The sequence below is a fragment of the Diceros bicornis genome, chromosome 15, assembly GCF_020826845.1.
Source record: "Diceros bicornis minor isolate mBicDic1 chromosome 15, mDicBic1.mat.cur, whole genome shotgun sequence".
Classification (NCBI taxonomy): domain Eukaryota; kingdom Metazoa; phylum Chordata; class Mammalia; order Perissodactyla; family Rhinocerotidae; genus Diceros; species Diceros bicornis.
Window position 1 is genome coordinate 57,136,695 of NC_080754.1, and position 25,203 is coordinate 57,161,897.

Below are 25,203 nucleotides of genomic sequence, written 5' to 3' on the forward strand. Positions count from 1 at the left end.
TTGAGTTTTCATATCCTTAATTATGACTTGAAAGCTATTTTAATGATAGATATGGGTATCAGAAGCAGATTTTTCAGTGAATTCAATCATCCAAAAAAAAAGTTAATAGATAATTCTTAAGCAAATTAATTCAGAAACAGAGGTAATTGAAAACTTATTTGGAGTAAAAGAGATAAACAGAATAAGAAATAATTTAAAAAGTTTTTAAATTACCTACCTCGAGCAACAGCATAGAGTAGAGTGAAGAATAGGAAAAGAGAGGTCTCTATTTTCCTTTGTGCCATTCTGAATTATGATTTTTTTAGCCATGTGCACATATTGTTTTTATAATTTGTTTACTCAAAAATATTTATTCAACACTATTTGTAAAATAGCAATATATGTGTGAAGGATATAATAGCAAAAACAAAATAGACAATATTCTTTGTGTGTGTGTACACTTAAGTTAAGAAAAGTGCCTAAAGTAAAAATAACCTCAGATTTTTCTCACTGCAAAATCAATATTTATTTCATTAAATAAAACCAATAGCAGACCTCGAGCCTCTTGTCTTGCACAATTCCACTGTCACCATTGATATGATTTGCTGTGTGAGTGGAGTTCCTTAGAGCACAGGACACAAGCTTACTTGAGGTAGCAAAGATAGTCCTTCATGTAAAAAAGCTTCATGAACCACAAAGTTATATACAAGCTTGATTAATGTTGTTGTTCTTTCTTTAGAACCTGAAACATTTCTGATCAGGGCTGTAAGAATCAGAAGTCCGTGCACCCGTATGCTGCTCATGTGTTCCTGAGAAGGGACATAATCATTCTTTTCCTCGGTAGGCACTTCTCAGGTAAAAAAGCTCTTCATCATAAGAAATGAAATTATATAGAGTAATATTCTCCACTTAATTGAGAGAGTAGAATATAATGGATTACTCCAGGTTCTGTAGGAAATGTTTCTATCAATTTTCTTCTCCATTGATATTAGGAGAACTGAATCTCATTATATTTAACTTAAACAACAGTTTTTTTTATTTGATAACATCAGGATGTAGGAATCATGCCTGGTCTGCTACATCTCAGTCACAGGTTGAAGAGAGTCTGAGGGAGGTTACGTCCTCTGAGAATCTCAGTGAGATGTGCCACTCATCTTAATGTGGTAAATGGGGTAAATTTTAAGTGGGTTTATTGTATTTTCAGATTGCTGTAAAAGTAAAGATCGTCACATGTTTTCTTTAGTAGAGTTTGACTTAATAGCAGAGTAATGGAAGCTGTGTCATTATATGCAGTAACTCTGATTGCGTTGAGTTTCCTAATTGGTGAAAGATAAAGACCTCCGCTTAGCTTTCTTTCAAAGCCTGAAAATAACCTTTGAAATGCATTTTAAATTTTAAAATTATATGTAAAAAAGTTCAAAATATTAATTGTGTTTTCAATAGGAAAGGCATATCTCATTTTAAGTGACCATGAGGTAAGCTTTGGATACCCTGGATTCCCAGCTGATTTTCCAAGGTACTCTCAAGTCAAGCGGAAACTCCGGTTTTCTGAATCACATTGAATTAATGTAAAAGTGATTTTCTAAAATACCACAGTGAATCAGAGTCCAAATTTAATATAGTCCTCCAGTAAAGAGTCCAAAGACAATATAGAAACAAAAGCAGTTGTCTCACATTTTTCTCAAACTTTAAGTATTCTGAGAAAAAGTAGAAAATGAAGTCAAAATGGATATTCACCTCATCTTTTATTTATTTTATTAGAATGTGACTAACATCAAGATAGATATAGCTTCACATTTATTTACAAAATTATAAAATTCCATTTCTGTTCACTTCATCTGCAGAAAAGAACACGATCTGGAGCATAGTTCTCTTTTTTATGTTTGCCCCATTCCCTTAACATCTGTAACTTTTCTTTCCGGAGAGATCAGAAAAAGATGTAACGATGATTAACAGGGCACAGGCAAGGAGAATGTGCTCCTGTTATGACTGTTTTATGCAGTTCCTGTAAATGGGAGTAACAAATGACACCCTCCTTTAGCTGAATCTGAGATAATCAGACAGCATCTGCCTTCTGTTCTCTCACTCCATTTGTAGAAAGGAAGTGCTAACTTTAAGATCATTCATCTTTTGAAGTGCTAACTCCTTCTATTACGCCCCAAATCTCCTCTGCTTGTTTCAATGTTCTTTTTCTAGGTAGCTTATCTTGACCACTCGATACTATCAAATCTAACACCATTCTTTATTTGACGTTTCTGAATAGAAGCTGCTTTTTAATATTTTTATCCTTTAAAAGCCTGAGCCAACTATCTTTTTGCTTAGCAAAAAAAAAATTGTTTTCAGTTGCAAAAGTGATATTCTTAAAAAAAAAAAAACTCACTGATCTTCCTGTACATCTCTAGAATCATTAATTCCTCTATTTCAATCCAGCCAACACTTTGTTGCCTTGAAAACACAGTTGCTGTAACTCATCCTAGATTATCTTCTTTGAACCCACCTAGGAACTCGTGGCTCTCTCCGTCTATTTAGGCCAATCGTTCTCAGAGTTTAGAAGGAGGTAGCAGAGGTTGCTCTGTATCGTAAATCATAAGGCTTGAATCTTTACCTACACTCTGTAACTGACATTATAAGAGCATGGTTTTGGTCATTTAGAGCATATTATTGCTTGTCATTTACAAAGCTAATGAGTTGGATGAGGTGATATTTGAGGTCCAATAAGGCTCTAACAATCTACAATTTGAAGTCATTTTGGGAAGCCATTATCTGACCTCCTCTAAGACCTCTATTATGCACTGATTGCATAAGTCAAGCCCAACAACAACATTAATCTTTGAACACAAAGATTTCCATTCTTCATTGAGTAGCTCAACTCATCTAGGTGAGATTTCAATACAGCATACTTCCAGTGTTTCAGAGAATGTGTAGGTTCCATCATAAATGAGGTTTGAAATATTTCATATTATAGTCAGACGTTTTGGCTTTTTCCCTATTGTTCAGTTGCTTTACATATATTTTATGTCACTTATTCAATAAATAATTATGGAGAATCTTATAGAAGTAGAATATAATCATAGCTTTCAAGGAAGTTTATAATTTAGAAAGTTGAGTTAAATACAAACATAATTGAAGTATGTATTAGTTTTATATTGCTGTGTAACAAATTATCACAAACTTAGTGGCTTAAAACAAAAATTCATTATCTCACTGCTGCCATTGGTCAGGAGTCTGGGTATGGGTTAGCTGGGTCCTCTGCTCAGGGTCTCACCAGACTAAAGGCAAGATGCTAAAAGAAACCCTGCTCAGCTAGGGTTGCAATTGCATTGGAGGGTCAGTGTCCTATTCCAAGGTCACTGGTTATTGGCAGAATTCAATTTCTTATGACTATAAAATAGAGATTCTTACTTTCTTGCTAGTTGGCAATAGGAAGCCATTCTCACCTGCTAAAGGCTGTCCACCATTCCTTGAATGTCCTTCTCCAAGGCTGCAAGTCTGGTAGGAGAATTTCTCATGATTTAAATCTGCTACCTAAGAAATGGTCCAGTCTCTATTAAGGCTTCACTTTATTAGGTTAGGTCAACATAAAATAATCTCCCTTTTGATTAATTCAAAGTCAACTGATTACATGTGGAAAATCCCTTTGCCATATAAGGTAGTATAACAATAGGAGTGATATCCCATCATATTTGCTGGTCTTGATTATAGTCAAAAGCAATAGGGCTGGTACATGTGATGGGGGATCTTGGGGGACATCTTAGAATTCTGCCTACCACAAAGTACAAGTTAAAATAAGTGTCTAAATAAGACAGAGTTAGATTATTTATGGAAATTGAAATTATGCACACTATATATACATTGAAGAAGAAATGTGGATGAGAAATGGCACAGCAAGTCTCAATGCATATATATTATTTCCAGGTGGAAGAATGTACTAAAGGAAGAAAGAAGGTACCTTATCAAAGAGAAAGGCATATACTGTAGGGAAATGTGAAAATTCAGGGACTATACCTATAGCCCAATTTGGCCAATAAAGGTAATGGGAAAGATTTAGGTCATCCAATGAAAGGCGTTAAATGTTGTGCTTGTTTCGGTAGCAATGAGAAGCTATTGAATGTTTAAGAGGGTTGAACTGTCCTCTACTTGCCCCTTCAGATACACTCTCTGCTCTTCACCCTGGAAGGCCCATCTACCTGGACTACATTCATGAGATCCCTTGCCTTTGGGCTTCCAGTTGGGTTTGCCCAATCAGAAGCAATGGCAGGACATCTAAGGGAAGGAAGGAGAGTGAGGTGGGTTATATTCCTAAATTTTCTTCCTCTGAGGCTGCTAACTCCTTTATGATAGGTGGCCTCTCCACACGGCCCTTTGTATTTCAGGGTTCCAATAACCACTTCCTTTTCTCTCCCTTTCAAGTACAATGATGGGAAAAACACTGAGATGTAAACCCCTGGGTATGATATTATCAGTTGTGTTCTTTCTTCACTCATCCAACACCTTTTTAAAATCCTTTATTAAACTCTTTTCAAATTACCCAATTTGAATGTGCCATCTGTTTGCTACAGGGACTTGACTGAAATTGGGACTGATGCAACTGAAATTCTTATGGGAAGATTAATGTGACAATGATGAATAGGTGGTGTAGAGAGAAGAGACTGAATGTGTTAGTCTAGCTAAGAGTAGCAATGAAGGCATGAACTAGGTGGTGAGCATGAGAATACGGGGCAGATGATATAAGAAATAATGTAGAGTATAAGACATAGTCCTTAGCACCTGACTAAATATAGGGGAGGAAGGAAAATGGTATTAAAGGTAGTTCAAGGATAAAACTTGGTAACTAAGTGAACTGTCATGCCATTAATGGAAATATCAATGTCAGAAGAAGAAATTTAGTGGCTATTAGGAATAATGAGTTTGTTTCTGAACTAATATACATAAACATGGTGGACGTTCAAGGAAAGAAAAGAAGTAGGTGATTGGAAAGGCGGATTTGGCATTTCAGAGGGTAGTTGAAGCTAAACTTATAGACTTAAAAACTATGTAAAAGATATTATGACTGAATTCATAAGAATTATTATGTCCTGAGAAAAATCTAAGGGCAAAAGATGTACATCCAAGTACAAAATCTTAAGGCACATAGTCACAGGGAAATTAAGAGGAAAATTTTCATAGAGTGAGGAAAGTGTCTCTTCTCTTTGTCTTCATAGACACAGATAGAAAAGTGTCAGAGATATCAAAAAAAAAAAAGTTAATATGTTATAAGTAAAAAAAAAAAAAATACAGAAGAGCTGTTTAAGAAGCAGGAAATGGTTTGATTAGTGCCAATCTCAGTGCTTGCCGAGCAACAGCCCAAACTAATCAACACAGTCTCATCCATAGCCATCAATGCATAGGCAAAATAAAAAGTCATTTATTTTACCATGTGACCACGTCATCTACTTAGCCCAAGCTGTTTGGACCAAGGGTAGACATCTCATCCAAACGTAATAAATTCAGAGGCTGTTTGGTGGTCTATGAGCGCACTTGCGTATGATACATTTGGCCAAAGAAAGTCTTCTTGCTTTTAAAAATATATATTGAGAAACCCAGGCAGATTGAGTTAGTAAGTGGAAGTTGTAGCTAATAGTGTCTGAGGTATAGTAACATTCCGATGACTATAATGGGTCACGTGCAAGACAAAATTAAGAAAAAGCAATAGCAAATAATAAAGGCAATAAAAGGCAGGCAGCTGGCAGAGGAACAGACATAGGCAAAAATAGGAATCACATCAACAATGTTGATTGTAGGTCAATGATTCCCTGTTGAGGCCAAGAGAATGGCATTGACTCAAGAACCACCTTCCACCACATCTCTTTGAGAGTTAGCCCTGGTAAAATTTCTGTTCTTAGTTCTCTACACATACCCAATATAAAACTGCTTGTATTTGTGCTAGCCTGATGGTCAACCTGTCTATCTGTTCCTAGCAACCAAATGGTTCTGAAATAAAGAGAATCCTTAAACTCTTTCTCTCTCTGCTATAGATATATATATATAATCATATACATATATTTATACATATATAAAATCACTAGGAGTAGAAATAAAGAAACCAATTATCAGAAGGACACAGGCAGTGATAGGAATTGCTGAGACATTGCTTAAGTGAACTGAGTCTTTACCCACTCCAGGATGGTAAATTAGCAGTTCACGACTGGGTAAAATTGTTAATACAGCTTTCCACACAAAGCAAGAATGTTGACAGGTAAGGAATGGAATATACCAAAAATGATAACTACTGTAACAATCTAATAACCCCTAGAAATACAAGTGAAGATCACTTTACTTGTATTTCCCAAGTGCCATGTTTTGTGCCATTTTGACTGCCACCTCACTCTTTAACAAATAGGGAACGTATAACTGACCAAGAACAGTAACTGGTTTACTGATTAGCAACCTATAAGTGACTTCCTGGGAAAAGACGAACTGGCCAATCAGATGATCACCACCAGGAACTGAAACTAGGAATCAGAGAGTCTGATCCAATCAATGGGTAGAAATTGAGTTTAAAAGACATGAGGCATAATTAGAATAAGAGAGGTCATAATGGGTCTTGTTTACTATAAATTATATGATAAAGCTCATCAGTGGCAGAAGAGTACAACAGCAACGAGAAGATAAAAATAGAGTGCAGGTATCACATTAGACTGTGGTTGTCATATTAGTAATGTAATATTAAAGATATGCAAAATCCTTCCTCTTGTTGAGGTCCTTAAAACTACTTTGAAAACAGTATAATCTTTAAGCTGTAGTTCCGTGAGCTTTTGAATCATTGCAATGCCTCTTTTTGGATTTGTTCACAAAATGTCAGAAATCTAACCTTATTATTCCCTTGTAACTAAATGAGACAAACAACAAAAAAAGGTAGTTTCTAGTGCAAAACGGTAGAGAGTTTGAGAAAGAAAAGGAGATTGAAGTGTATGTTGTATTTGGGAAAAAGGAACTCATTAATGACCTTTGAGAGAGCCATTTCAGCAGAGAGGTAGGGAAAAAGGAGCAATTGGAAGAGATGAAAACTGAAGGCATAAATGGATAATGAGAGCTGAAAGGAAATGGCTTTCGAGTAATATAAATGAAGAAAGCTTTTGAAGAGAAGGAAAGAGATTAGGTCAAAGAATAATAGGGCACGGTTGGATCAAGAAAAAGGGCCTTTTTGTTGCATTGTTTTGCCTTGAACTTTTGGGGAAACTAGAGAATATTTTTAAGCAGCAGAGTAAGATCAGTAGAGAGGATTACTAAGTTATAAATTCCTAGATAAGTGAAATCTTTTCATTGTTCAAGTATCTTCTAACAGTTATAAAATGAAATAACGTATTTGCATTATGTGTCCCCCAAACTCTTTTTTTAAATTCTCTTAAAGTTTCTCCAAAAAGGAGAAATACTGAAAAATCACCTAGTTCAATTACTTATTTTGAAAAATAAAATCATGCAGTGACCAATTGCCTACATCAGGTGACTGAGTGTATAAGGTTTGGGATCATGATGATTTAACTAAGATTTTGATAATTCTGCTTTCTCATTACTGGTGTCTCCAAATGATTAAATAACGAATCTTTCTATAATTTCTAACTTTACCTCAAACATAAATGTGAAGATATATGACAATATAAAAAAAAGTGTCAAAGACAGCTGTTAATTTCTGAGTGTTATACATTTTTGTCCACAGTAGATAGTAGATCTGACTATAGTATTCTACAGAAATTATAATCTATTTAAATAACTATTTAGGAGAAGATTGACATGAATTCAAATGTAGTAATTTTTAATTTTTTTGTTTGTTTGGTTTTGCTTTTTTTTTTTAAACTGGAAAATTAGTTAGAATGGGTTCAATGACTGAAGCATATGACTTGCCTAAAGGTAGGAGCAGACTAAGGAAGGGTAGACAGAGGTCACATTAACAGGGGTTAGAGGTTTTATACTAAGGTTAGTTACCTATTCAGTAACATTCAGGCCTGGAAATGGTAATCTCATCAGTGGTCTAACAAAACGCCATGAAAATTTCTATATTACAAATAAATTGGTAATAATGTGAAATAGGGAAATATCAGGATCTCCATGTAACACATATTAAAGTTCATATTCATTGCTAATATTCAATTCTGAGACTGAAATGTATGAATTAGGCTGTCACAAAGACAGGTTGAATGCCATATGCATGTGACATGTTGAATGTGACAGCAAGAAATGAAATTTTTAAATAAGTGTCTAGATGCAATTGAAATATTAAGAAATATTTGGTCAGAAAATAATTTAAAAAAAATATATTAATATTTATGTTTAATTATTACTTCAAAGCTCATTTATTTATCCAACAGCTATTATAAGTCTGGTATTTTGCAAATCACTGGAAACTCAAAAATGAACATGGCAGGATCCCTGTTTTCAAGATGTGCCTAGATAACTGAAATTAAAAAAATCACATCTGGGGCCGGCCTGGTGGTTAAGTTTGCATGTTCTGTTTCAGTGGCCTGGGTGTTCGCCAGTTTGGATCTTGGGCATGGACATACTCACCACTCAGCAAGCCATGCTGAGGTGGTGTCCCACATAAAAGAACTAGAAGGACCTACAACTAGGATATACAACTATGTACTGTGGCCTTGGGGAGAAAAAAGAAAAAACAAAAGAGGAAGATAGGCAATAGATGTTAGCTCAGGGCCAATCTTCCTCAAAAAAAATAAAAATCACATCTTACCAGAATATCAGAAACCAGAAATTTAAGCTTGAAAGTTCATCAAAGTTTCTTTACTTGTAAGTACTAAATACATTTACATCACAATGTATATGAAAACAGTGAACACAGAAATAATGTGACTTTCATTTCTAAAATGGTTTAAGTATCCATCTGCTTTACTAATAAAAATTATGCCTAAGTGATTTTTCATTTTAAATTGCATTTTTTATATTTTCAGCTTTATTGAGATAGAACTGGCATACAACTTTGTGTAGGTTTAAGGTGTACAAAGTGCTGATGTGGTATACTCATATCTTGCAATATGTTTACATATTGTTTACAATATGTAGTATTAGCTAACACCACCACATCTAATTTTAAATTTTAAGTGGCTTTACTCTTATATTCTTATCTCTCATTGCTATTTTGTTATTGCAGACATATATCATAAAAAACAACCTTGAATAATTTTCCAAATTTTATTTTTAAAAAGTTTAAATACGCATGTCCTCTGAAGTGTGGAGGGCTTCCAAGTTGAATAGAGATAGAGAGATAAATAGATAGAATATCAAATACAGATTTATGACAGATTTCCACCTTAACATTTTACATAAAATTTCTTTGAGTTAATAATTTGGCAGAAAAAAGTAACCAGTCCATCAAAAATTTTGATTTTCTTATTTTACACAATCCAGACATTTTAGGGAGGAAAAGGAGATTAAAAACAAATAATGTATACTACTTTAATTCATCTGTGCTGAGTTTGCATGTCAGTTTGACGTGTTTCTGTATCTGTATGTGTTTGTGTATGTGATGTTATACAATAAAACTGCAAAAGTACTTATTTTCTTAAAATTCTCATTTTCAAACTAACCGAATCTTAATATCTTAGAGCAAAGCAGAATAATAAAGGAGGTCAGATTGGCTGATTTTGACATAGTTCCTCCCCCTTCTCTCTTGTTCTTCCTTCCTTAGCCTACATACAGTGCCTTTCTAATGTACAATTTGTTACATCAGGAAGGAAAGTCATCTAAGAAACACATTCACAACAAGATAATAGGAGTTATTATGTTATTCATCACAGAAATATTTGCATTTTAATGAGCACAAAGTTAGTGTTATCAAGCTGGTTAAACATTTGCTTCTAGATTCATAAAGAAATGGATTCAAATCCTGGCTCCATTAGGCACTCCAAGCAATTCAGATAAACCTTTAAAATTCAGTTTCCTGTTAAATGAAGATGATAATATAGTCTCTGGCAAATAACACACTGGATATAGCTAAAATTGACTGAACACATTTTCTGTAAAAAGTATAAAATTAGTTACATAAAATAAATTGACACATTTCTATAGTTTAATCAACACCTAATGCATGCCAGGTATTGTGTTCCATTGTAGAAAGAAACTATTACGTGGGTTTATTTTATCTATGAATGCATTTATTTATATAGGTGACATTCCCTTATCCTCTCTGAAAGGTGAGGACAAAATGTCACCTTGGCTCAGCACAGAGCCTAGGTTTGCAGTCACTTGAGTGGCTCTTCTTGGTTGTGCAAGGGAGCAAATACTAGTTTGTAATAACTGAAGTGATGTAGAGAAAAGGAGGGGAATTTATTTCCAATTAGACTTATTTTGGAAGTCAAAAAGGCTGAATGTTGAATGTTTTTATCTCTGCGTTCTTAATAATCCAGTAATTTTATGGCAACTCAGACAGTTCTGCCTGAGGAGAAGTACACATTTTCTCTGTTTAAGTAGAGAGCCAAGGGAAGGACTGACACTGGCACTGTGCAGAGTAGCACAGGGGCTGTGCAACGATATGGGAGGGACAGCCATCATCTCAGCAGCAGAAAAGCTTCCAGGCGCCTGTGGATAGAGTTGTCATTACTGACACCAAGTGGCAGGGGCCAAAGTTTAATATTGGGGATGAATGACACTTTGCATTTCTCTCTGTATGTCTAGTATTTGGAAGCAGGTCTGATACCCTTTGGACTGAATAAACCCCAGATATTCTTGGTCAAATGTGAAAAAGAAAAGTCTTTGAGAGAAAGGATCAGACTTGATGCTAATATAGATAATGATAACTCCAGAAACTGACTGTAATAAAGATGCATAATTGAAGTTATACTGTAAGCTATTAAACTAGATCAATAAAGGGATACATACAAATGGATATATGTATATAATCTAAAGAGGGATATGGTAGAGAAATAGTAATTACACAGAATTTATCAAACATATGCAGTAAGTAAATGGTCAAACAGTGGCTCTGCAATCCATTCACTCTCTTTATAAGCCTGTCAACATGCTAATGCCAGACCTCCTGCTTAAACTAAACGGCCTTCATTTATGAAATGCCTTGAGCATGGTGTACATGAAAAATATCGTGTAAGCGATGTACTATCCAATTATAAAGTTGAGATGTTTCATGACTTAAATGGTTCTTCCTGTGTAAGTGAGGTGATTACACCTCACTTAGAAACCTCACATATTACCTGAGCCAAAGCGTGTTCAATGCAGGAAGAAAGAATCTAGGGAGTGGTGTTGGAGGTCTCAAACTTTCCCTGTGCCTTGTGATTATTTGTATCTTTGAAATTCTTAATAAAATTAAATACTAGTGTGAACAAAACTGGGACCCCTCTCCTTGGTCTAACAGATGAATCTGGCAGGCAAGCTACATAGGCTTAAAGTCAGTACAGAAATCCATGCTGTCCTATGAAGAAGCTGTGCAGGCCTCCTAGCCTGTGTTAGAATGAGCTTGCGAGCCCACACCTCATGACTGAAGATGCCAGCTGGACAGATCCACAACAGGAAAAGATAAAGGGTACCTCGCTCTTCCACATTTCCCAGCTGTATTTCTTAGAGATTGAGGGAAACACTAATGGCCCTGGTCCTTGTCTCCCTCCACACACAGATAACACCAACACTCCAAGCCTCGTTTGATGTATAACCAAAAAGCTCTTGTTCATGTTCTCTTCGAAATATACAACTATTAGATGTGTAAGCCCTTTCCCGCACGGACACTGCTTTGTTAAAAAGTGTATAAACTGCACTCAGATCAGGAGACTTTGGAGCAGTTCCTCAGAATACTCTGTTGGACTGTTTTCTGGGCCTCAAGTTCCTCACCTTGATTATCAAATAAACTCCTTTAATTAACCTTTACCCAGATTCTTTACTTCAGTCGATGCTAGGTATTATATGTAGATATATAACTTATAATACACATACAAATACACTAATTTTATAGCTCTTAAGGATATGAAATGAGCTTTTTTCTAGAGTAACTCAAAGTTTAAAAAAAATAACACTAATCACCACCATTTATGGAGTCTCAAATATGTACTAGACATTTTGCATACATTATTTTATTTAATCTTCAGAAAAAATACAAATGACAATATTTTCATTTTAATTAAGAAAACAGGCCATTAAAATTTTAAAAGTTAAAATAAAAATTTAAAGAAGTTAGAAAAAAAATCCATTCCTAAAGTCCCAAAAGTAATTAAAAAGCCAAACTGGTATTTGAACCTATCAGGAGCTGATTCAAAATACTACCTCTAGACTAGTGAGGAAGGCAATCAAGTAAAAAGTGTAAAAGGAAACAATAAACCCTATAACAGAGGGATGTGGGAGCACAGGCCAAAGAAGTTTAAGCCTAGGAATTGTCACAAGGGGATCATTTGGACTGGCTTTAAAGAGAAATGGGAGTTTACTAAGGAAGATGAAGGTTAAGAATGGCCTGTCAGATTGAAAGGACTTGCAAAAATCTATGTATCGATGCATGAGAAATGATCAATAATTATTGTGGGGAAGGGGCTTTTGCCAAAATCCTTCGAATTATACTGTAAGCTTCTGCCTATAAAGCAGTCTGGAGCTGAGCCTGAGCCCGTTTTCAGAAACTGAGATGTTTCTGGGAGTGTGCTGGAGGCCCAAGCTGCTGCTTTGCACCTAGGAGGGAAAAGCGTGCTGTCATAAACAACACTGCAATGAAAGAGGTTTTTCTGTGCACTCTGTTGGAATTGTGACGCCTGAAGCTTTTTAAATTTTTTTTATTTTTCTAGTTCTTATGTGGTGAAATATCTTCTCTTGACACTTAGTGTCTGTTTTCTGTCTCCTGTTTTCCTTTTGATGCACTTTGTCCTCTGCCCAGGGCACTATTTGTGTGTGTGTACGTGTCTCTGTGTATGTGTATGAGTGTGCATGTGACTTTCACAGAAAAATAGATCTTCTTTGGGGCAATCATGATTGCCTTCAGGAAGCTACAGATTCTTTGAAGGGCTCAGTTAAAGAAAATGAATGTGGAATATATGACTGAGGACCAGAGATGAAAGATACGGATTGAATTACCTTGGCTTACATGGGGGAGAAAATGATTCCCTTTGCAACTTGGCTTCAGTCCTGATTGCATCATGAGGAACATCTCACTTCAGCACAAAGACGTATTGAACAGCTCCTGCCTTTTGCTAATCTTCCTTCTTATAAAAGAGAGGTAGGCCTTGGCCTCAGAGCCTTCTCCAAGTGCTGTATCCGGCGGGAAGTTAACAATATTATGGTGGTTTCACTGTACTCATTTTAAATGACTTTTTTTTTTGCAGGGAAAGATTCACTCTGAGCTAACATCTGTAGCCAATCTTCCTCTTTTTCTTTCTCCTTCCCAAAGCCCTAGTGTATGGTTTTATAGCCTAGCTGTAAGTCCTTCTAGTTTTTCTATGTGAGCTGCTGCCACAGCATGGCAACTGACAGACGGGTGGTGTGGTTCTGCGACCGGGAAATGAACCTGGGCTGCTGAAGCAGTGACAGTGCCAAACTTTAACCACTAGACCATCAGGGCTAGCTCTAAACCACTTCTTATTGGCAGATGGTTGTTTTCTATTTACCGTAGTGATAAAAAGTTTCTTTCTTAAGTTCATTTAATACATTTTGAGTAAATTTATTTACTAAAAAATATAAAGGAAAAAAGAAAGTTTCAACTATTCTTCTATGATATTCAAATCTTTCCCTATCAGGCTGTCCTCAAAACAAAACAAAACAAAACAGTCTTCGAAACTAAAATGCAACAGGAGGCTCTAGGCTAGGACCACTTCTGACTAACAGGTTAAAGAACGACCATGGTTCATGTGGAATGCTCAACAAATGTGAGTAAAGAAGGTCAATAACCCTTATGTTTCTTATGAGTTAGCCCAACAATGAACATCGGTGGTGACCAGCAGGCCAAAAAATTGCAACAAAGCCATGTGGCTTTTTATTGAAAAAGAAAACTAACCAAGCATTCTTCCTGGGTTTTCTGTTGAATTTGCCTTTTATTGAACTGTAAACATTCTCCCTGAAAGGTAATGGAGTTTTTCCCAATGTTAAGGAGTTGTAGCTACTTCTGTAAAGTGCCGCTTGATCCTGTCTTCCTCTAACACCCGAACTACCAGTCAGACATGCAGTCTTATTATCTGTAATCTACCTTAATAAAATACAAAGATAAGCAAACACTTGTTTACCTTCCTCATCCGTTCTATTGTTGTGAGTGAGAGGAAGCAAATGTCCAAAGTCACTCCAAAAGACACTGAAGGTCTCTAGAGATAATATGATTATAGGATTATCAAGTGAGAAGAAGAGTAAAAGGATTTATTTGAAAGGATTAGAGGGAAGGAGAGTAAAGGAAAGGAAGTCAACAAAAACAAAGACACCTAAACTTAAAAGTTTTGAAAAAAGGATATGGATATAGATTATGCTTTTTACTGTATTAAAAATACACTAAGGAATTACACAAGATTTCTGAGTGTTTGGCTGAGACACCAATTGCTGAGTAGCATTGATGACTGAGTGGAACAAGGTGGACTTTGAAATGGATGTGAAACAAGAAAAAAATGTAGCAGGAAGAATGACTTGCTCTTCGAGGACTAATGAATGTATAATATTGATGAAAAGATGAGATATTGGTTTATACATAATCTTGTTTTGAGAACAATCTCAGAGGCACGTGCTCACAGCTATGAGGAAATTGGGCACTCTCACCACATGTAACTTCCTACAGTAATAATTATTTCAGATGGAATTAAAGGAAAATAATAAACATGAGGAAAAATAGAAACATCTGTGTAACTGAAATTTTCAATATTTGTAACAATTTATATGTATGCAAATTCTTTTTTTTTTTTTTTTGTGAGGAAGATCAGCCCTGAGCTGACATCCATGCTAATCCTCCTCCTCTTGCTGAGGAAGACCAGCTCTGAGCTCACGTCCACTGCCAATCCTCCTCCTTTTTATCCCCAAAGCCCCAGTAGATAGTTGTATGTCATAGTTGCACATCCTTCTAGCTGCTGTACGTGGGACGTGGCCTCAGCATGGCCAGAGAAGCGGTGCGTCAGTGCGAGCCAGGATCCCAACCCTGGCCACCAGCAGCGGAGCTCGTGCATTTAACCGCTAAGCCACAGGGCCGGCCCGCAAATTCTTTTCTTAATTAGAGGGGAAAATACTAAAATCTACATACTTCCAATGTGACAGATACCTTACACATATTATTTTATTTAAAACTGGTAACAGCTTTGAAGTATTGCTATGATCTCTACAAAGGAGGGAAATAACATTCATAAAGATTACATAACTGTACATAATCATATCTACTTCCCTCCCTGCTCAAGGGTCACAAATAGCTTTTTTGTTATACCAGTTCAAACCTATGATGAGAGAAACAGAAAACATTCATTCAGTGGTTTCTCAACTATACTCCAAAGGGGTGATGGGTCTTTACTTCCAGCTTTGAAAGAGTAACTGGCACCAAACTTACCTTTGCATCAAAAACAATTATTTATAAAACTGGACACAGTATAGTAGGCAACAATTTGCAGGCACTAACCATGACTCAGCTCATGATTGTGATCCCTGAAAAAAGGAAAACACATGAAGATAGTGTCATGGTCCCCTAGGTTTCTGCCTTGGGACACTTTTCTGCCGATATTCATGAAGATGGAATCCAAGTAGGGCTGCAGTCTCACTGAGCAGAGAAAGCAAATATTGGAGTCGCAGGCTGCTAATGAAGCAGGAACTTGCAAGGTAGGGTTTTGAAAAGAAAGAATTGCATGGGAGGAGAGAGTCTGTGTGGGGAGTCAGCATAGGTGCTCAAACAAAGTCTGGGCTACTCGTGCTCGGAGTTCAGCTCTAAGATGTATTGCAAAGATCGCCTGCTACAGAGCTGAAAGATGAATGGGGATTGCAAAGGTGGACATTAGATTTATGACCAGTAAGGGTATAGTAACCTCAGCAAGTCGCTTGGTGAGATCCAAGAAGGGACACGCCTTTGCAGTAAATAACACACCATAGAGGAATCGCCACAAGCTAACACTCACCTATAAACTGGTGGGCTGGCATGCTCTAACAAAGAATAAAATGTAGTTTGACAGAACCAGGAAGAGGCAACAGTAATTTCTTATCAGTATACATAAAATGTTCACCAAGTTAGGCTATTTGCTGGGCCATAAAATAAGTCTATTAAGACTTATTTATTTAGTCTATTAAGACTTTGAAATTATTGATGTCTTACAGAATATGTTCTCTGACAAAAATTGAATTAAATTAGCAATCAATAAAGATATGGAAATTCTTCAAATATTTGGAAATTAAATAACACACCAATTAACCCATTATTCAAGTAAGATACCACAAGGGAAATTAGAAAATATTTCAAACCAAATAATATTAAAAATCCCATTATGAATCTGTAGAGTTCAATTAAAACAGTAATGTGATAGAAATTCACAGCTTTTAATGCTTATATTAGAAAAGTACAAAAGTTTAAAATAAGTGATTTGTTTCCACCATAAGAAAATAGAAAAAAAGGGCAAATTAGAAACAAAAAAGTAGATAGAAGAAAATAATAAAGAGCTATATTCAGTGAAATAGAAAACAAATAATAGAGAAAATTAATATAACCTTTCAGTTATTTGAAAAGATTAATAAAATTGCTAAAAAGTTAGCAACTTAGAAAAAGTTAGCTAAAAGTTGCTAAAAAGACTGATCAAGAAAGAAAGAAAAAAATTTCCAATTACAGTAATGAATGAAAGAATATCACTGCAGATCCCGGATATATTAAAAGAAGGAGGTGAAGGAAGTAAATTATATTAAAAATTTAAAAGTTAATACCTTAGAGACAGGCACCTCCACACCCTAAGGATTCCTGGTATAAGGGGGAACGTTTATCGATCCTGACTGACTCTATTCATAGAAGACTCGCCCTAAACTGTTCGGGGAAAATTGAGAACAAGAGAGTGCTCCAGAGGGATAAGTTTGGGAGGGTCGGGGTGGAGGGGGTCCAGATGGGGACGCGTGTGTGTAACCTGATAATTGCTTCGCGCCATAGCAATTCGCGCCATAAAATGTAACTGTTTAAATGTTTTAAATTAGCCAATCATGTAAGACCGCGCCAACCTTTTCCCTCTTTATGCTTCCGAATCCTATAAAAGAGCTTGCCCCTTAAGGTTCGGGGTCGACCCCTCTGTCTCCTGCGAGAGATACGTGTCGACCCGGAGCTCCGCTTAATAAAACCTCGTGCATTTGCATCAAGCTCGGTCTCCTGTGTCTGTGGGTCCGCGCCTTCCCGAGACTGGAGTTGGATTTCCTTTTTGGAATCCTACATTTTGGGGGCTCGTCCGGGATCTGCGCGGTCACCCCAGACTCCGAAGACCCCTTGGAGGTAAGCCTGAGTGACTGGGTGTGCGAGTGTGTGCGGCGCCGCGAAGCATTGCTTTGGTCTCGGTATCTGGGCAGCCGCCGCTTCGGGCCGAGAGGGCCCAGCGGCTGCAGTGGCAGACGTGCTGGGAACTGCAGGCTGCAACCCTGGGGGACGCCCCAAGGGACAAGGGGAGTCAGGAAAGCCTGACTACCCCCTTTCAGGTAGAAAAAGAAACGGCACTCTTTTTCCCAGGGAGGACACGAAAACCCCTCCCGTCTGAAACCACCTTCGGTTGGCTTGTACAGACACCAACCGGGCAAAGTTGTTTTTGTCTTGCTGTGTTTTTGATGTTCATTGTTCTGTTTTTGTTCGTTACGTGGACCTCATTTGACGGGATGGGACAGACTATGACGACCCCCCTCTCTTTGACCTTAGACCACTGGACTGAAGTGAGAGCGAGAGCGCACGAATTGTCGGTAGAAATAAAAAAAGGGCGTTGGCAGACTTTTTGCACCTCTGAGTGGCCCTCCCTCAATGTGGGTTGGCCCCCTGAGGGGACGTTTAATCTAACTGTTATCCTCGCGGTGAGGGCTATTGTTTTCCAGGAGAGACCGGGGTCCCATCCTGACCAACGACCATATATTACAGTGTGGCAGGATCTGGTGCAGAACCCACTCCCGTGGGTTAAGCCATGGGTAAAAGCAGAAAAACTAAGCCCCCGAGTCCTGGCGCTGCAGGATGCGGAGACACGGCAAAAATCGAAATCAACTCGAACAGCGGAGTCGGAGACCCCTTCGCCCCCCCCCCCCCGGGGTCTACCCTGAGATTGAGCCTCCTCCCGAATGGCCCCCTTTCTCGCCTCCCCCTTACCCCTCCCCCGCTCCAGGATCGCAATCAGGACGGAGGGCGACTGGCTCGGGTCCCTCCGCTGGAACCCGAAGCCGCCGCGGAGCCACTCCGGACGGGCCTGATACCACGGTGGCGCTCCCGCTAAGAGAGTATGGAGCTCCTGCGGGGCCCAACCAGCTGTCACCCCTCCAGTACTGGCCTTTCTCTTCCTCAGACCTGTATAACTGGAAAAATAACCATCCCCCCTTTTCAGAAAACCCCGCCGGATTAACCGCCCTGATAGAGTCCCTAATGTTTTCCCATCAGCCCACTTGGGATGACTGTCAACAGCTCTTACAGGCACTCTTCACCACGGAGGAGAGAGAAAGAATCACACAGGAAGCAAGAAAGAATATCCGAGGCACCAACGGGCAGCCGGCAACGATAGCTGAGGCGGAAGAAGGGTTTCCGCACAACCGACCCAATTGGGACTATAACACGGCTGAAGGTAGGGGGTCGCTGTCCGCTTACCGCCGGGCTCTAGTGGCGGGTCTCCGGGGAGCCGCAAGGCGGCCCACCAATTTGGCTAAGGTAAGAGAGATTCAGCAAGGACCCACTGAACCCCCCTCCGTTTTTCTAGAACGATTGATGGAGGCTTACCGCAGGTACACGCCCTTTGATCCGTCCTCGGAAGGGCAGAAGGCCTCTGTCATTATGGCCTTTATTGGACAGTCAGCCCCAGATATAAAGAGGAGATTACAAAGGCTAGAGGGGCTGCAAGACTACGACCTGCGGGACGTAATAAAGGAGGCTGAAAAGGTGTATCATAAAAGGGAGAGTGAAGAGGAAAAGCGAGAGAGAGAGAGAAGGGAGGCTGAGGAGAGGGAAGACAGGAGAGACAGGAGACGAGAAAAAAAACTAACTAAAATACTGGCCGCAGTGATAAAAGCGACAGGGCCAGATCACAGACAGTCAGGGAACCTGGGCAACGCCCCACGACCAGGCTCACGCAGACGGCAACCCTTGGACAAGGACCAATGTGCCTATTGTAAGGAGAGAGGACACTGGGCAAGGGAATGCCCCAAGAAAAGGGCCACACCCAAGGTGTTGTCTTTAGGAGAGGACGAAGAATAGCGGGGACGGGGCTCGGGCCCCCTCCCCGAGCCTAGGGTAACCCTAACTGTTGAGGGGACCCCTATGAGTTTTCTGATTGATACTGGGGCTGAATATTCAGTACTGAAGCAACCTTTGGGGAAATTAAAAACTAAAAAGACTCTGGTTGTTGGAGCCACTGGGCAGAAACAATACTCATGGACTACTTCCCGGACAGTGGACTTGGGGAAAGGAAGGGTGTCCCATTCCTTCCTAGTGATTCCTGAATGCCCGACCCCGTTGCTAGGTCGAGACCTTTTAACCAAACTGAAAGCTCAAATAGATTTTGCTCAACCTCGGCCTACAGTATCCTGGTCCGCACCTACTACTATGATATTGGCCTTGGAGCTAGAGGAAGAATATCGGCTCCATCAGCAGCCTAAGCCTAGAGCTCGGCTCAATACCGATAAGTGGCTGATCGAATTTCCAACGGCATGGGCTGAAACCGGGGGACTAGGGACGGCTACGAGAATTCCCCCAGTCGTGATAGATCTTAAGGCCGGAGCCCTCCCGATAAGGGTGCGTCAATACCCAATAAGCAAAGAGGCCAGAGAAGGAATCCGCCCCCATATCCAGAGGCTGCTCCAACAAGGAATCCTGGTTCCTTGCCAGTCTCCTTGGAACACCCCGCTCCTGCCTGTAAAAAAGCCTGGAACTAATGATTATAGGCCGGTCCAGGATTTGAGAGAAGTAAATAAGAGAGTGCAGGATTTACACCCTACCGTGCCAAACCCATATAACCTACTCAGCTCCCTCCCCCCATCACGAAAATGGTACACTGTCTTGGACCTGAAAGATGCATTCTTCTGTCTACGGCTTCACCCAAAAAGCCAATTACTTTTTGCTTTCGAGTGGCGCGACCCTGATATGGGGATCGTTGGACAACTGACTTGGACGAGACTACCTCAAGGTTTTAAAAACTCCCCTACCCTGTTTGATGAAGCCCTCCACAGGGACTTGACTGATTATAGGGTTAAAAACCCTCAAGTGACTCTTTTACAGTATGTAGATGATCTACTGTTGGCGGCGGAAACCCCGGGAGACTGTGAAGAAGGGACCAAGCGCCTCCTGGCCGAGTTGGGTGAGTTGGGATACCGGGCGTCGAAAAAAAGGCACAGTTGTGCCAGGAAAAAGTAGTCTACTTAGGCTACACATTAAAGGACGGCCAAAGGTGGTTAACCGACGCACGGAAAAAGACTGTGACCCAGATTCCGGCCCCAACCTCCGCTCGCCAGGTAAGGGAATTCCTGGGGACAGCCGGCTTCTGCCGATTGTGGATCCCTGGGTTTGCTACCCTGGCTGCTCCACTGTACCCATTGACTAAGGAAAGTGGGAACTTTGTCTGGACTCTAGAGCACCAGAAGGCTTTTGAGACTCTAAAACAGGCATTATTAGAGGCACCCGCATTGGCCCTACCAGATTTGACCAAGCCCTTCACCTTGTATGTAGATGAAAGAAAGGGAATCGCCCGGGGAGTCCTAACTCAAGCCCTTGGGCCCTGGAAGCGCCCAGTCGCATATCTATCAAAAAAACTGGATCCGGTAGCCAGTGGATGGCCCTCCTGCTTAAGGGCAATCGCCGCCACTGCCCAGCTGGTAAAAGATGCAGATAAGTTAACTCTGGGCCAACAGATAACCGTAGTAGCCCCCCATGCCTTAGAAAGCATTATCAGACAGCCTCCAGATCGATGGATGACTAACGCCCGGATGACTCACTACCAAAGTCTGCTCCTAACTGAGAGAATTACCTTCGCCCCACCGGCCATCTTAAACCCGGCCACACTACTGCCCGAAGCAGATGATGAAATACCTGTTCACCAATGCGGCGACATCTTGGCATCAGAAACGGGGACCCGACCCGATCTGCCGGATGAGCCATGGGCTGGGGCCCCTAATTGGTACACCGACGGCAGCAGCTTTATGGCAGAAGGTAAGAGGATGGCTGGGGCTGCTGTAGTAGACGGGAAAAAGACTCTGTGAGCAAGCAGCTTGCCGGAAGGGACTTCTGCACAAAAGGCTGAGCTTATCGCCCTGACACAGGCGTTAAGGTTAGCTGAAAATAAGACTGTGAATATATACACGGACAGCAGGTATGCCTTTGCTACTGCCCATGTTCATGGGGCTATTTATAAACAAAGAGGGCTGCTTACCTCGGCCGGAAAAGATATCAAAAATAAAAAAGAGATTCTGGGCCTCCTAGAGGCTATACATTTGCCTAAAAAGGTGGCAATCATCCATTGCCCAGGTCATCAGAAAGGCACCGACCCCATAGCTCAAGGGAACCGCTTAGCAGATTTGGAAGCCAAGCGGGCGGCACTAGGACCTATGGTCCTGACTCTCCAGGGAGCTAAGGTCAGCAAAGCTGCCTCCGGTGGGGAACTAACTAAAGAAGAGAAAGTCCTTTCCGTTGCAGAAGGGCGAGAATATCTATCACATCTACACCGGCTAACCCACTTGAGCCCTCAGAAACTAATTAAAATTATTGAGGCCTCCCCGTACCAGGTACCAGATTTGAGAAAGGCGGCTGAGGAAATTTATAAGGATTGTAGAGCTTGCGCTCTCACAAATGCTGCAGTTACCAAATACCGCACTGGACATAGACTCCGGGGAGATAGGCCCGGAACCTTTTGGGAGATAGACTTTACTGAAATCAAACCGGCCCGGTATGGAAATAAATATCTTCTAGTATTTGTAGATACCTTCTCGGGATGGGTAGAGGCTTTCCCCACCCGAAAAGAGACTGCCTCTGTAGTAGCCAAGAAGATATTGGAAGAAATCCTCCCGAGATTCGGGATCCCAAAGGTAATTGGATCTGACAACGGTCCTGCATTCGTTGCCCAGGTAAGTCAGGGACTGGCCAGTCAACTGGGGATCAATTGGAAATTACATTGTGCTTATAGACCCCAGAGCTCAGGCCAGGTAGAAAGGATGAATAGAACAATTAAAGAGACCCTAACTAAATTGTCCATAGAGACCGGCGATAGTGACTGGACAGCCCTCCTGCCCTTTGCCCTGTTCCGCGTCCGGAACACCCCACAGGGACCCTTAAAACTTACACCCTTTGAAATCCTCTATGGAACCCCTCCCCCTTTGGCACAAATAGGGATACATGACCCTGACATTATACCTTCTATACCTTTGTCAGCCCGCTTGAAAGCACTCGAGGCCGTCAGGCGCGACATCTGGAACCAGCTAAAAGAGGCCTACCAGCCTGGTGATCTGCTCATCCCGCACCAATTCCAGGTTGGGGACTCTGTCCTTGTGAGACGACATCGGACGGGGTCATTAGAGCCACGTTGGAAGGGGCCCTACGTGGTGCTCCTCACTACGCCCACAGCAGTCAAGGTGGACGGTATAACCTCTTGGGTTCACGCCACACACGTAAAGAAGGCACCCCAGAATGCAGCAGATCTCTGGAAGGTGGAAAAGACTGATAACCCTCTTAAGCTGCGTTTGCGTCATGGGAACGGCGAGCAGGTCGTCCAATCCTAATCCCCACGCTCCTCAACTGCTCACGTGGCAAGTCGTCTCCCAGGTAGGAGATATAACCTGGTCAATCCAAAAAACTGCTTCCCCTTGGACATGGTGGCCAGACTTACACCCTGACCTTTGTAAACTGGCTATAGGAACCCCCGACTGGGATTTCATGGGTCGACGAAGGGGGGCAAAACAAGCCGGAGGATGCCACTCCCCCCATCGCAAGGGTAAACTAAAGGCATACCCCTTTTACGTGTGCCCCGGTCACCACAGACCTCGTTCAATTGACTCCTGGTGCGGGGGCAAAGAAGACTTCTACTGTAAAAACTGGGGATGTGAAACCAGTGGGACTACTTATTGGGAACCCTCCTCTTCTTGGGATTTAATCAGGGTTAGAGCAAATTATAGCCACCAGATGAGTCGGGGCTCAGAATGCAATACCTGGTGCCACCCCTTAACCATTCAGTTCACAGGGAAGGGAAAAACAATTAAAACCTGGATCGGGAATGGTCATTCATGGGGAATAAGATTGTACAAAGAACGGTACGATGATGGCCTGACCTTCTCTATTAGATTAAAAATAGAACCCCCCGCCAGCAGACCAATAGGGCCAAACGGGATCCTAGCCGATCAGAGGTCCCCTCTGCCCCAAAAATCCCCCGCCAGCAGACCGATAGGGTTAAATAGCCCCAAACCCCCCCAGGTAAAATCCATAACCCTAAATGGGGCCGTAGATATGGTCACCAGATCTGCTCTGCGACCACCATCTACGCCACCTCCCGCAGTAATGGCACAGACTGTTTATTATGAAGGAATTGCCACCATGGGGGTCTATAATAACACCCCAGACCACACGACTTGTCTTTGGGGCAAAGAAGGGCGGCTAACCCTAACGGATGTGTCGGGGACCGGTTCAGGACTATGCTTAGGAAAAATTCCCCCAGGCTACCAGGCTCTATGTAATAAGATTGAAGTCAGCCTTCCGACTACTCCTGGTCATTTTTTGGTACCAGGACCCAATAGGTGGTGGGCCTGCACCACGGGCCTAACCCCCTGCATCTCAACTAGCGTATTCAATTCGTCACAAGATTTTTGCGTGCTTGTGCAGTTGGTGCCTAGAATTTATTATCATACTGCCAATAGTTTCGAGGATGAATTTGACCAGAGATCCGGATTATGGAAAAGAGAACCAGTATCCCTCACCCTGGCTGTACTCCTGGGACTGGGAGTTGCCGCGGGCGTAGGGACTGGCACTACGGCCTTAGTCACAGGAGAAAGGGGATTAACTGCCTTGAGCAATGCTATAGATGAAGACCTCAGGACTTTAGAACAGTCCATCTCTAAATTAGAAGAGTCCCTCACCTCCCTGTCTGAAGTAGTGCTCCAGAATAGAAGAGGATTAGATCTGCTGTTTTTAAGAGAGGGAGGACTTTGTGCGGCCCTTAAAGAAGACTGCTGTTTCTATGCAGATCACACAGGGGTAGTCCGAGATTCAATGCAAAGATTAAAGAAAAGATTAGACATGAGGCAGCAAAGCAGGGAGGCGCAACAAAGCTGGTTTGAATCCTGGTTCACTAAGTCCCCCTGGATGACGACCTTACTATCCTCCCTAGCAGGACCCTTGCTGACTCTTTGTCTACTTTTGGTTTTCGGACCGTGTGTTTTCAATAGAATTACTGCTTTCATAAGAAAAAGAGTCAATGCAGTGCATGCTATGATGCTCCAACGCCATTACCAAGCTCTCCCACGCAATGAGCCACTGATAGTAGACACCGAAAACTAAGTTCTAAGATTAGAACTAGGGACAAAAGAAGAAGTGGGGAATGAACGAAGTAAATTATATTAAAAATTTAAAAGTTAATACCTTAGAGACAGGCACCTCCACACCCTAAGGATTCCTGGTATAAGGGGGAACGTTTATCGATCCTGACTGACTCTATTCATAGAAGACTCGCCCTAAACTGTTCAGGGAAAATTGAGAACAAGAGAGTGCTCCAGAGGGATAAGTTTGGGAGGGTCGGGGTGGAGGGGGTCCAGATGGGGACGCGTGTGTGTAACCTGATAATTGCTTCGCGCCATAGCAATTCGCGCCATAAAATGTAACTGTTTAAATGTTTTAAATTAGCCAATCATGTAAGACCGCGCCAACCTTTTCCCTCTTTATGCTTCCGAATCCTATAAAAGAGCTTGCCCCTTAAGGTTCGGGGTCGACCCCTCTGTCTCCTGCGAGAGATACGTGTCGACTCGGAGCTCCGCTTAATAAAACCTCGTGCATTTGCATCAAGCTCGGTCTCCTGTGTCTGTGGGTCCGCGCCTTCCCGAGACTGGAGTTGGATTTCCTTTTTGGAATCCTACAGAGGAATATTAAGGAATATTTAAGCAACTTTATGGCAATAAATTCAACTTGAC

The 25,203-nt window shown here is 40.9% G+C and overlaps 1 protein-coding gene and 1 long non-coding RNA gene across 2 annotated transcripts; both read left to right on the forward strand.

Annotated features, from left to right (window-relative positions):
- The first annotated feature begins 749 nt into the window (after positions 1-749).
- Positions 750-4,260, forward strand: LOC131415001 (uncharacterized). The gene is made up of 3 exons (XR_009222287.1): positions 750-834; positions 1,423-1,495; positions 4,129-4,260. It is a non-coding gene; the product is annotated as an uncharacterized LOC131415001 (long non-coding RNA).
- A 13,885-nt stretch (positions 4,261-18,145) lies between these two features.
- Positions 18,146-23,340, forward strand: LOC131415000 (uncharacterized; the record flags this gene model as incomplete). Its single annotated transcript, XM_058556419.1, is given in 2 exon segments — positions 18,146-21,247; positions 22,463-23,340. A coding segment is annotated over 1 exon segment (2,310 nt), but the record flags the coding sequence as incomplete, so codon positions are not given.
- Between the last annotated feature and the right edge of the window lie 1,863 nt (positions 23,341-25,203).